Below are 13,352 nucleotides of genomic sequence, written 5' to 3'. Positions count from 1 at the left end.
ATGGGGATGGGTCATAAAACCTAGCTTTAATCCTAAATCTATTGTTAATGAACCATGTAACCTTGAATGAATTTTTAAATCTCTCTAGAAATTGGCTTCCTTGTTAGTGTAAAATGAGGGGCTTATGCCAGATTATGTACTACTCTAAAATTATGATTCTGTGGTACGATCTCATCTGAACTTTATTTTATTTTATTTTAAACATTTATTTTTGAGACAGAGAGAGAGAGAGACAGAGCATGAATGGGGGAGGAGCAGAGAGAGAGCGAGACACAGAATCAGAAGCAGGCTCCAGGCTCTGAGCCATCAGCCCAGAGCCCGACGCGGGGCTTGAACTCATGGACTGCAAGATCGCGAGATAGTGACCTGAGCTGAAGTCAGACGCCTAACCGACTGAGCCACCCAGGCGCCCCTCATCTGAACTTTAAAAATACTTTTTAAATAATTTTTTAAAAATGTGTAATGTTAATTTTGAGAGAGAGCAAGAGCGAGCAAGAGATAGAGAGAGAGACAGACAGACAGAGACAGAGACAGAGCGCAATCAGGGGAGGGGCAGAGAGAGAGAGAGAGGGAGACACAGAATCCAAAGCAGGCTCCAGGCTCCAAGCTGTCAGAATAGAGCCTGACATGGGGCTCAAGCCCATGAAACATGAGATCATGACCTGAGCTGAAGTTGGAAGCTTAACTGACTGAGCTACACAGGCACCCCTAAAAATACTTAATCTTAAATAGATGGGGATTCCGTTCTAGCTAATGTTAAGGGTATCTTAGACACAATTTCCAAGTTGTGTTTGTTTTTTCACACATTTAACTGAATTCCCATGAGCTTCATCCTACCCATTCGCTTAAGACTTTTATCTATCCTGTTACAAGATCTATACTGTTGAATCAGCTGCAAATATTTATTCAGGTCACACTCATAGTGATGAACTTTATTGTACAAAGATCCAGAATTCACAACATCCTTTAAATTCATGTTTGCTTTCACAATGTTTCCATAGCAGAATGCTACGTTTCATACATTTTCATTACTGTGAAACATATTTCAAAACTACATAACATATAAACATTCCTAATTTTTTTTGAAGATTTGTGGAATTGAATTACGGATGACTAGTTGTGAATTTTCAAGCTCCAGAAGCACTGTCTGAAACTGTATCACAAAGTACCTCCGATTTAAAAGTGGCACTGTGAGAGATGATATGTGTCGTCCATGACTTGCCTTCTAGATGACACTTACAGTCACTTAGTGTTATTGAAAACATTAGCAGATTGGTTTATCAGGGCAGGACTAGAGGAGATCTCTGCCATTTGAGGGATGACAGATCAAAGTATGGAGCAACTCTGCAACAAGATCTAATAATTATTGTACATAAACATTGACATAGAGAAGATTTTGAGTAATTACAGCTAATGTTCTGCTTTTGCTCTAGAAGAGCTATGGATTTAACACACTCTTGTCTGACCTCATCTGACATTAATTATACAATGTTTGAAGGTAGGGAACAGCTGCTGAAAAATACATAACAAAGAATAAGGGGGGGGGTGTGAATGCATCTTGTTTGCGGCCCATTGTCAATCTGCTGAGGAAGAACACCCAAAAATCATATCTCCCTCCCAACATAGATTATATAAACAAGTTTGGAGACAATGGTGAGATAGAAAGAAATTTTTTTTGACTATTCGTTTTGTGTATTGAAGATGATTCTTACAAGAAGTTGACCATTCTATAGTATATTATTGTATAGCATTAGATTAGTGTTTCTTAAAGCTTAAATTAAATTTTTTTTCTGGTAATTTTAAAGCAAATCATTTCAACAAACAGATAGGTTTTACTTAGGCATCGATATTTATCATCAAGTATTGGAGAGATGATACAGATTTTAATAACAGTAGCTTTTTCTATAGGTGAAGAAAAGGTGAGAACTTCTCCTATATGAATTTGTGTTATAAAGTTCTTTAATAACTGAAGCTGGAAAACACATTTAAGGTTTTTCTAATGAACTTATAACCAAGAAGAGATAAATTAAGACTAAGTTGTTTCTGTAATTCTTCTCTTATTACCCTGACTAGACTGGTTTTATTTTCTTCTTACCCACTTATAACTACTTTATACATTTTAATGTAAACTTGATTTATTTTACTGTTTGCAGTAAAATTTTATTGTGTGTTGAGAAGTACTCAGAACATATAAGCTTGTTTTAATTAAATTAATGTATATGCTGTTGTTTTTGTCTCTGGTTATTTCCCTTAAGGAAAACCGTGACTAGCCTATTGAAAAATGAATAGTCAACTCCTAAGGATGCCACAAAGAAATGTTCAGCTTTGGATATTTTTAATGAAAAAATTAAACTAACAATTATTGCCCAATTTCTGATATCTCTATAGTACACTGGGGAAAAATATAAATCACATTAGCACTCTAAATTAATAGAAGGCACTTTTGAAAAATATAACCTATGCTTTATAAGTTGTACATAACTAATTCTTTAAAATTCATATTAATTTGAAAGGAATAAAAAATTATTAAAAGAAATTTTTGAGCATGATTAAAATTGTGACTAAAATTACTTATTTAAGGGGCACCTGGGTGGCTCAGTTGGTTGAGCTCAGCTCAGGTCATGATCTCACAGTTTATAAGTTCAAGCCCCACATTGGGCTTCCTGCTGTCAGGGCAGAATCCAGTTTGGATGCTCTGTCCCCCTCTCTGTCCTTCCCCCACTTGCATTCTCTCAAAATTTAATAAAACTTTTTTCTAAAAAATTACTTACTTAAAATAAAATCTAATAAAAAGTGGAAAGAAATCTAACAAAAAGAGATGATGTGATAAACATTTAAAATGGTACATGTAAAGAAAGCAGCATGAATCAATTCAGTTGGTCAGCCCTAAGCTTCAGGTTTTAGGATATGGACTGATTTAAGAGAAGAATATGACCATCCTTTGGCACCAAATTCCTCAAACATATTGTTGACAGTAATTGCCTTCTACTCATTCCCTTCTAGCATGGCTTCTAATTCTTCCACTTTACTATAAATACCCTTCTTGAGGCCAGTAGCTTCTTTCTTGCCAAATCCAGAGGGCTTTTCTCAGTCTGCCTATTGCTCAGTTTTTCCATGGTATTTTAGTTGGGTAACCTCATATTTGTTTCATTTTACTTTTAGCATTCTAAATATTACAAAAGTAATATGTGTCCTTTGTAGTGATTAGAAAATCCAGATTATTTTTAAAAAAGGTTTTCAATTTCCATGAACATTTTAGTGGAATCTTTCCTGGCTTTAATTACATTTATATACTTGGCACATTTGTATCCTGAGTTATGTTTGTTGGGGTCAGAGATAGGAGTCATTCCTTTTTAATATTCAGATGTCACTGGCTTTTGCTCTACCTGCTTACAGAAGTCACTATCCACTTTTGTGTCCTTCAAGTATTTCTGGGGGCTCCTAGAGGTATCTTGCTTGTATTTACAAACAGGTCTTATCTTAAAGGTACTATTACTCCTCTGCAAGGTATCTACCCCTCTTCCAGCAGGTATCCTGGACTCTGCTGAACACCAAGTTTGGCTCCCTAGAGCCCTTGCATTGTCAAAGTTGGGCTGAGTTCCAGAAATAAGAAAGGGGAGGAACAGATAGACTGATGAAAGTGACTAATCAAAAGATAGCCAAGTTAGTTACACTAATATGAGATAAAATTGACCAAAACGCATTATTGGGGATAGATTATTACATAATAATAAAACCTTATTTGCCTCTACCACATTTTAATTCCGAAATGTTCTCCTTTTTTCACATTTTAATATATCTGAAGTCAGAAGGCATCTCGCAGTTAAAGTCAGATAAGCAGCCAAACATAAAAGGTTTGCTTATAATTATCAATGGTTCAGTATTTACATCAGTACCTGCAGAATGGGTGTTAGAGACATGGAAGAGAATTCTGGAGAAAATAGTGGAGCACTCTTAATAAGTGCTTCATAACCCACACTTGATGATACAGAAAATAATACTGTATGGAGAAGGGTGGACATTGATGACTCTTCGTTGAAACGTGATTCAAGCAAGTCAAACTGAATTGGAGGAATATTTAGGAATATCTTAACCAATCATTTTTCCCACAGTTTTATTGAGAAATAAAGTATACACAATAAAATTCACTGATTTTAATTGGGTAGTTTAATGAGGTTGGGTATTTATGAATAGTGATGTATCTACCACAACAGTTAAGATTATAGAACATTTCCAACAATTAAAATTTCTCTGCGGCCCTTTCCAGTCAATGCCTTCATCTCACCTCCAATTCCAGACAGCTATCAATTTGCTTTCAGTCACTATGATTTGCCCTTTCCAGAATTTAATATGATGGAATCATATAGCATACAGTCTTTTGTGTTTGACATGCTTTCATGTGTTGGGTAATTACCTAAATTGTTGTGTTATATGGTAACTATATGTTGAACTTTATAAGTCACATCCAAATTGTTTTTTATATGGTGGGAAGTAGGAATCATAGTTAACTTTTAAAATAAGGATTTATAATTATTCCACTAATATTTATTAAACAGACTATCCTTTCCCCATTGAATACCTTTGTACTTTTATTGAAATGTGTGGGTTTACTTTTGGGCTCTCTTTTCTGTTCCATTGATCTATACGTATTTTTTTTTTTTCAGTACTATATTGTCGGGATCACTGTGGTCTTAATATCAGGTATTGTGAGTCCTCCAACATTGCTGTTCTTTCTCAAAATTGTTTTGGCTACTGTAGTTTCCTTGTCATTTCATACAAGTTTTATAATCAGTTTGTCAATTTCTACAAAAATCCAGCTGGAATGTTGATGAGAGAGAATTGGTATTTTTCACAATATTGAGTCTCCTACTTAATAAACTTGGAATCTCTTTACATATATTGGGTCTTTGGTATCTTTCATCAGCGTTTTTCAGTTTTCAGCTTATAGATTTTGCATGTATTTTGGTATATTTATTCTTAAGCATTTCACATTCCTTTGGTGCTATTGTAAATAGTACTGCGTTTCAGAATTCAATTTCCAATTGTTCATTGCTAGTATTTAGAACTGCATCTAGTTTTTGTATATTGGACTTGTATCTTGCAACTTTGCTAATATCTCTAAATATTTCCGTGGACTTTTGGGGGTAGATTCTTTGGAGTTTTTCAAATAGACAATCATGTGATCTGTGAATATAGACATTTTATTTCCTCCCTTCCCAGATTGATAAATTAATTTACCTTATTGCATAGGAGGGAGCTTCAGTTCTCCAGTATGATTATGAATAAGAGTGGTAAAAATGGAAGTTCTTGTCTTGTTCCTCATATTATGGGGAAAGCATTTATTTTTTATCATTAAATATGAGGTTAGATGCAGATTTTTTTTGAGATGCTCTTTATCAGGTTGAAGACGTTCCTTTCTCCTCCCAGTGTGGTGAGAATCCAATGTTTAATCTCTACATATTAGGCATTATTATTAGTAGGCATTTTAGAGACATTATTTATTTAGACTGACATGCCTGTTTACCATTTTATATGCTTACTATTTCTTCTGGCATCTCAAAGTGTTCTTATGGTATGATTTTCTTTCTTCCTGAGTACATCTTGTAGAAGTTCCCTTAGTATGTGTATGTGGGTGGTGAGTCTCTTAAGTGTTATTTATCTGAAGATATCTTTATTATACTCTCACTCTTGCAATATAGTAGTAGTGAGTGCATGGTTCTAGACTGAAATTTTCTTTGATCCCTTTGAGGATACAATAAAATCCCCTCAGAATATGGAAACAATATGGCAATATTAGGGAAGATGAAAATGTGTAACTATATACAAAGAAGAGTGGGATTATTGTGTAAATTAAAGAAATGAGTCACCTGAGTCTGTCTAGCTGGCTGGCTAGAAGTTTTAGTGGTCTGGCTCTATAATTAAACTCTTTGCTCATCCTGATTGTGGTTTTGCACCACTTGGTGGTGGCGGTCTGAATCAAAATAAACACCAGTGATGCCAATTCTGGATCCTGTCTCACTGACTAGAGTTTCCAGGACAGTGACAGCATTTATAGTAATTTATAGTAATCTTCTATATAGCTGGGGCCAATTTAATCATTCTAATCAAAGGAGGGTAGATTGGAAGAATACTGGCAATAAAGGACTCAGCCTCTGCTTCTCTGTGTCCTGAGATTGGGTGCTTAGTTTTTCTCACACAGCTTTTATGTCCCCTTTCTTCATCACTCCACATCCTCTATCTCTTCCACTCAGAAAATAAAAGTTTCTCCCACCCAGTTTGAAAATGGGGGCTAGAGAGAAGGTAGCCAATCATTAATGATTAACTGGTGATTAGCCATCCATCATGCTTGATCCAAATTCTCATTATAGTGGAGCTTATTATCCTGGGATTTCACTCATCATTTTACTGTCTTCTGGCTTCCATTGTTGCTATTAAACATCTGCTTTCAGTCTAATTCCTCCTTTGTAGGTTGTCTTTTTTCTCTCTGGCTATTTTAAAGATGCTTGAAAAAAAAAAAACCTTTTGGGTTATATAACAGGTCTAAGAATAGATTTTTAACTTTATCCTCCTGTGTTTCTTGAATCTATACATTCATGTCTTTCCTAAATTCTCAAAAATTCTAAGCAATTAACTTTTGTAATGTTCCTTCTCGATATTTAAAATCTGTCCTTGGAATCTGATTATTTACATGTCAGATCTTCTCAGCCTGACTCCTATGATTAACATTTCTTTTATATTTACCATGTCCTTGTCATTCTCTGTTCATTCTGGATAGTTCTCTTAGATATTTTATGGTTAACAAATTATTTGTGTATAATATGGCATTCGACCTATCCACTGAGTGTTTTCATTTCAACAAATAGGCGTTTAATGTCTAAAAGTGTCATACAATTATTTGTCACATCTGCTTGATCATTCCTGAGAGTCCTTTGTTGCTTGATCATCACTATAATTTTATCCCTTATTTCTTTAAAAATATTCTAAATAAATATTCTACATTTCACAGATGATAAAAATTTTTATATCTGAGTTTATTGGGGATTATAAATATTTATTATTTCTTTTGATTTCTCCCTCATGGTGACTTGCTTGCTTCCTTTATGCCTGGTGATTTTTGATGGTGCACTCACATTTTGTTGATCTTAATCCAGGAATCTGGTGGGCTTAATTAGGGATATTTTTCCTCTGAAAAGGCTTTGTATTTGATACTGTTGGGAGCCTAGGTACATTATCAATTTGGAGCTATTTTAGTCTTTATCAGTTCAGTAGCTTAGAAGAAGGGTCTCAGGTTCAGCTCCTCCATATTACTGATGATCTCAACCTTGCTTTCTGAGCACAGTCCTTTTATGGGCATTTCCTCAGGTTAACCCATTTTATTTTTTAAAAACTTTTTCTAAAAAGTTTATTTCTTTGTTTGCTTTGAGAGGTGGGGCAGAGAGAGAGAGAGAGAGAGAGAGAGAGAGAGAGAGAGAGAGATTGAGAGAGAATCCCAAGCAGGCTCTGCAGTGTCAGCACAGAGCCCAATGCAAGACTTGGACCCATGAACCATGAAATCATGACCTGAGCCAAAGTCAGACATTTAACCAACTGAGCCACCCAGGCGCCCCAGCTCATTTTATTTTTTTAATTGCCTATTCACAGAATCCGTTTTGTTCATTTGGGAGGGCAGAGAGCTGGAGTGGCAGATGTCAGCAGGACACAGAAGTTTTCCTTACCTCTGGAATTAAGGTATGCATTAAGCAATGCATATATGCTTGTTTAACAGAATCTGGTTGTTGTACAAGAAGAGAATCTAGCTCACAATTCTGTTAAAGAAGTCTCTTTTAGCTTATTTTTAAAAAAATAGACTTTATTTTTTAGAACAGATTTAGGCTTGCAGAAAAATTGAGAATATAGTACAGAGAGTTTCCATATACCCTGCACCCAGTTTATTCTATCATTAACATCTTCTACCAGTATAGTACATTTATTAAAGCTAATGAACCATTCTTAATACATTGTTATTAACTAAGGTCTATAGTTTATTCAGATTTCTTTGTTTTTTAACATAATAGATTTTTCTGTCCCAATATTCTATACAGAATACCACATTATGTTTCACTGTCATGTCTCCATAGGCTTTTTGTGGTTGTGACAGTTTCTCAAACTTACCTTGTTTTGGAAGATTTTGACAGTTTTGATAAGTACTGATCAGGTATTTTGTAGGATGCTCCTCAACTGTAATATTTTTTATTGTGGTAAAATATATATAACATAAAATTTACCATTTTAACTATTTTTAAGTATAAAATTTGGTGGCATTATGTATATTAACAATGTTGTGCAATGATCGATATTAGCTATGTCCAGAATTTTTTCATCATCCCAAACAGAAACTCTCTAATTAAAAAAGTAGCTACCCAGTCCCTCTCTCCCTCTCCAGTCTATATTCTGTCTCTGAATTTGCCTATTCTAGGTACCTTGTATAAATAGAGTCATGTAATATTTGTCCTTCTGTGTCCAGTTTTTATCACTTAACATGTTTTCAAAATTCATCCATGTTATAGCATGGATCCAAATTTCATTATGTATAAATATATATACACATATATACACATATATATGTGTGTGTATACCATCTTTTGTTTATCAATTTTGTTTATTAGCTGCAAGAGTTTTTTCGGTAATTCTTTGAAATTTTCTTCATAGACACTTATATCATGTCTGAACAAAGACATTGTATTTATTCCTTCCCAACGTATACCTTTTAGTTCCTTTTCTTGTCTTATTATCAGCTAGGACTTCAGGTATGATATTAAATAAGAATGGTGAGAGAGGACATTCTTGTCTTGTTCCAGACCCTAGGGGGAAGTATTCATTTTTTTCTTTTTTTCTTTTTTATTTATTTTTTAATGTTTATTTATTTTGAGAAAGAGACAGAGAGACAGAGTGCAAGTCGGGGAGGGGCAGAAAGAGAGGGAGACACAGAATCTGAAGCAGGCTCCAGACTCTGAGCTGTCAGCACAGAGCCCTATGCGGGGCTCGAACTCATAAACAGTGAGATCATGACCTGAGCCAAAGTCAGACGCTCAACCGACTGAGTCACCCAGCTGCCCCTCTAGGGGGAACTATTCAGCTTCTCACTATTAAGTATGATGTTAGCTGTGGGTTTTTTGTAGATGTTCTTTATCAAGTTGCAGATGTTCTCCTCTGAGAATTTTAGCCAATAAATTTTCTACCATAAAAGTTGTTGGATTTTCTAAAAGCTTTTGCCGCATCAATATTTATGATCATGTGTTTTTTCTTCTTTATATGCTAAATTACATTGATTTTAGAATGTTTAACTATTTTTGTATACCTGGAATAAATCTCCCATTTGGTTGTGTGTATAATTCTTTTTGTACATTGTTGGATTCTATTTGCTAATATTTGTTGAAGATTTTTGTGTTTATGTTCGTGAGAGATATCAGTCCATTGTTTTCTCTTCTTACAATGTGTTTAACTGCTTTTCAGTATTAGGGACTAATAGAATGATTAGAAGTGTTCGCTCTGTTTCTACTTTCTAGAAGACATTGTGGAGAATTGGTACCATTTCTTCTTTAAATATTTGGTAGAATTCATCAATGAAACTATCTCGGCCTAGTGCTTTCTTTCTCAGAGGGTTAGTGACTCAGTCCTTGACTATGCAAATTATACGTTTCTCCTTGTCTGAGTTTTGGTCATTTGCATCTTTCAAGGAATTGGTCCATTTCATCTAATTTATCAAATGTGTGAATATAGAGTTGTTTATAGTATTCTCTTATTATTCTTTTAATGTTTATGAGATAACTAATGATGATCCCTTTTCCATTTCTGACCCTGGTATTATATCATTTATATTTTTAATTTTTCTGTGGATTATGGTGTTTTGACATCTTAAAAAACCTTTCTGCCTGGGGTAAGTCTGTCTCTCCGGGGGTTAAGCCAATTCTCAGAGATAGCAAAGGACTCAGCCAGGAGCATGCCTTTGGTATGCAAATTAACCAATCCAGGGTCATATCTCTTCTACCTGTCCTGTACACCCCAGGAGGCAATATTCCTCTGCCTTAATTGTCCCAGGACCAGATACCAGGCAACTAGGGACAGCTCCTATGCCCCAAGGCCTGCTGAAATTATTCAAACTAGTCAACCCTAAACTGCCTTGCCTTTCCTGCAGAAACCCCAATAAAAGCTCTAGCCTAGGTTTCCCTCTTGCTTGTGTTTTCTGTCTCCTTACCACCAGAGGCTTTCCCATGTAGTTTTGTGTGGCATTCTTTGCCACCTGTTTTTCTCCTGTGACTCCTCTCATGGTCCTATCTGACTAACCATCACATAAAATAACACAGAATAGGTAATTTATTTTGTGTCTTCTTTCCTTTTCCTAGGTTAGCATGACTAGAGGTTTATTGATTTTATTAATCTTTCCAAAGAACCAGATTTTTAGTTTCTGTGATTTTCTCTATTGTTTTCCTGTTTTCAATTCCAATGACTGCTGTTCTTTTACTTCTTTTTTTTCCCTTTTCTTTTGTTTTTTTTTTCTCTCTTTAAGCTTAAGTTGCTCTTCTTTCTTTCATTGCCTAAGTTGGAACCTAAGACTGTCAATTTTAAGTTTTTCATCTTTTCTAATATATGCATTTAATGCTAAGTACTCTAAGTACTGGTTTGCTGCTTCCAGTAAGTTTTGATAAGTTGTATTTTCATTTTCATTTAGTTCAAAATGTTTTTAAAATTTCTCTTGCTACTTGTTCTTTGGCTCATATATAATTTAGAAGTCTGTGTTTTATCTCTAAGTATTTTGAGATTTTCCAGCTATTTTTATGTTACTGACTTCTAGTTTAATTCTATCATGGGCTGAGAATATAGTTCATATGATCCTGTTATAGGTTGAATTTTGTCCCCTCAAAAGATATGTTCAAGTCCTAAGCCATGCTCCCCAACCTGTGGATTGAGCTTATTTGGAAATAGGGTCTTTGTAGAGGTAATCAAGTTAAGATAAGGTCATTTAAGGTGGGTCTGTAGTAAGTGGCTGACCTTAAGCTTTTGATTGCCAAGGCATCCCTTTGAAAGACATCCATCTCGAATAAACATGTTGCCAGCTGGATGACACAGCTACTAACTAAATAACTAGATAAGGAGCGAGGCCTCCCCTATCCATGGACTTCTCCTTTTATAAAGGAAACCTAGATAACTGACTGCTTGAGTGTCCACACCCCTTTCCCCTTTCCATGCCCCAATTCTCACTCTTACGTTTGAAAATTCACCAATAGAAGTGAATCAAGGAAACCTTAGGCAACCCATCTTCAACCCTGATAAAGGCAGAATCCCAGGTCTGTACTCCCTTTCTACCTGCAGCCTCCCTTGTATGGCCCTTAGGCATGCTGTATGCCCTCCAGGATTCGTGAGTAATAAACCTCATTTTTCCCCTCATTGTTGCTGGGGTGTATCTTACATTCATAATAAGAACCATAAAGGTCAGTCCAGCCACAACACTGGCTCTGGTTGGGGAAATATCCGTGGGGGCTTGCCACAAGTGGTATGGGTCCAGGTGAGTCCCCCAGGCATTTCTGACTGATAGCATCACTACTGGTAGACTGAGATTGACACTAAAACAGTGTGTTTAGCCAATACACTGGCAGTCTTTATGAGAAGAAATGCCATGTGAAGACAGAGACACTTGGGGAGAACACAGTATGATTACAGAGGCAGAGATTCAAGTGATGCACCTGCAAGTCAAGGAATGCCAAAGAGTGACAGCTACCGCCAGAAACTAGGAAGAGGCAAGGAAAGATTCTCCCCTATATGTTTCAAAAGGAGCATGGCCCTGCCAACACTTTTTTACACCTCTGTCCTCTAGAACTGTGAGACAATAAATTTCTGCTGTGTTTTTTTAATTTTTAAAATGAATTTATTTAAAATTTTTTTATGTTTATTCATTTCCTGAAAGAGAGAGAGAGAGAGAGAGAGAGAGAGTATGAGCAGGGCAGGGGCTGGGGGGTGGGCAGAGAGAAAGGGAGACACAAAATCCAAAGCAGGCTCCAGGCTCTGAGCTGTCAGCACAGATCCTGACATGGGGCTCAAACTCATGAACTGTGAGATCATGGCCCATGCTGAAATTGGATGCTCAACCACTTGAGTCAACCAGGTGTCCCTCTTCTGTGTTAAGCCACCTAGTTTGTGATACTTTGTTACAGCAGCTCTAGGAAACTAATATAAATTATATTCTTTTAAATGTTTTTATTTTGCATTTTTTGGTACAGGATGTGGTCTATTTGGGTGAATTTTTAATGTGACATTGAGAAGAATGTGTATTCTGCTCTTGCTGGAGGGAGTATTCTCCAAATGTCAATTAGATCAAGATGATTAATAGCAATTATATCCTTAATGTTTTTCTGCCTGTTTAAACTATCAATTACTGAAAGAGGGGTGTCAAAATCTCCAAATATATTAGTGGACTTATCCGTATCTCTACAGTCCCTTTAGTTTTTGCCTCATGCATTTTAACACTAAAATGTTTGTCGCATACACATTAAGGATTGCTGCCTCTCCATGGAGTGTTAACCTCTTTAGCATTATGTAATGCTTTTCCTTGTTGCTGATAATTTTCCTTGTTCTGAAGTCAGCTTTGCTTGAAATAAATACAGCCACTTCAACTCTCTTTTGATTGGCATTAGTGTGGTGTACTTTTCTCCATCCCTTGATCTTTTCATTTTAATAAGTTATTTTTTTAATGTTTTAACAACTTAATCGATGTATTTCACATACCTATGATTCACCCATGTAAATTGCACTATTCATTGGCTTTTAGTGTAGTCAGAAGGTTGTGCAACCATCATCACAATTTTAGTATATTTACAATACCCCCACAAAAACCTTTGCAACTTAGCCAATCCTCCATCATCTGTAAAACTGGGCAACCACTAATCTAGTTTCTGTCAATATATATTTTCCTATTTTGGACATTTCACATAATATGTGGTCATATTGGAATGGAGTCAGTTAATACGTGGCCTTTTATGAAATGCTTCTTTCACACTTCATCTTTTCAAGGCTGATCCATATACTACAGTATGTGTCAGTACTTCATTCTTCTTGGGTGCAGAATAATATTCTATTTTATTATTATACCATTTTTATTTGCTCATTAATCAGTATATGATCATTTAGGTTATGTTCACTTTTTGGCTATTCTGAATAATGCTGTTATATAAATATTTGTGTACAACTTTATGTGAGGGCATATGTTTTCATTTTTCTTGGGCATATACCTAAGAGTTGGTTCCTAGATCATCTGGTAACTCTATGTGTAACTGCCAGACTGTTTTCTGAAGTGGCTGCACAATTTTATATTCCCACCA

General features: G+C 35.6%; 1 protein-coding gene across 3 annotated transcripts in view; it reads left to right on the top strand.

Moving 5' to 3' along the window:
* The window catches only part of TEX9 (testis expressed 9), an 80,928-nt gene that overhangs the window by 4,081 nt on the left and 63,495 nt on the right, over positions 1 to 13,352 (top strand). For 2 of the 3 annotated variants that reach the window (XM_045059272.1, XM_045059270.1), the window contains exon 2: positions 7,642 to 7,728. The exons of the other annotated variant lie outside the window; for it this stretch is intronic. In XM_045059272.1, the coding sequence (XP_044915207.1) occupies positions 7,642 to 7,728 (87 nt within the window). The remainder of the gene's footprint in view (positions 1 to 7,641; positions 7,729 to 13,352) is intronic. 3 annotated transcript variants of the gene reach the window in all.

This window comes from Felis catus, chromosome B3, assembly GCF_018350175.1.
Source record: "Felis catus isolate Fca126 chromosome B3, F.catus_Fca126_mat1.0, whole genome shotgun sequence".
Taxonomy (NCBI): Eukaryota; Metazoa; Chordata; class Mammalia; order Carnivora; family Felidae; genus Felis; species Felis catus.
Note: the sequence above shows the minus strand (reverse complement) of the source record. Positions and strands in the feature narration are given on the sequence as shown.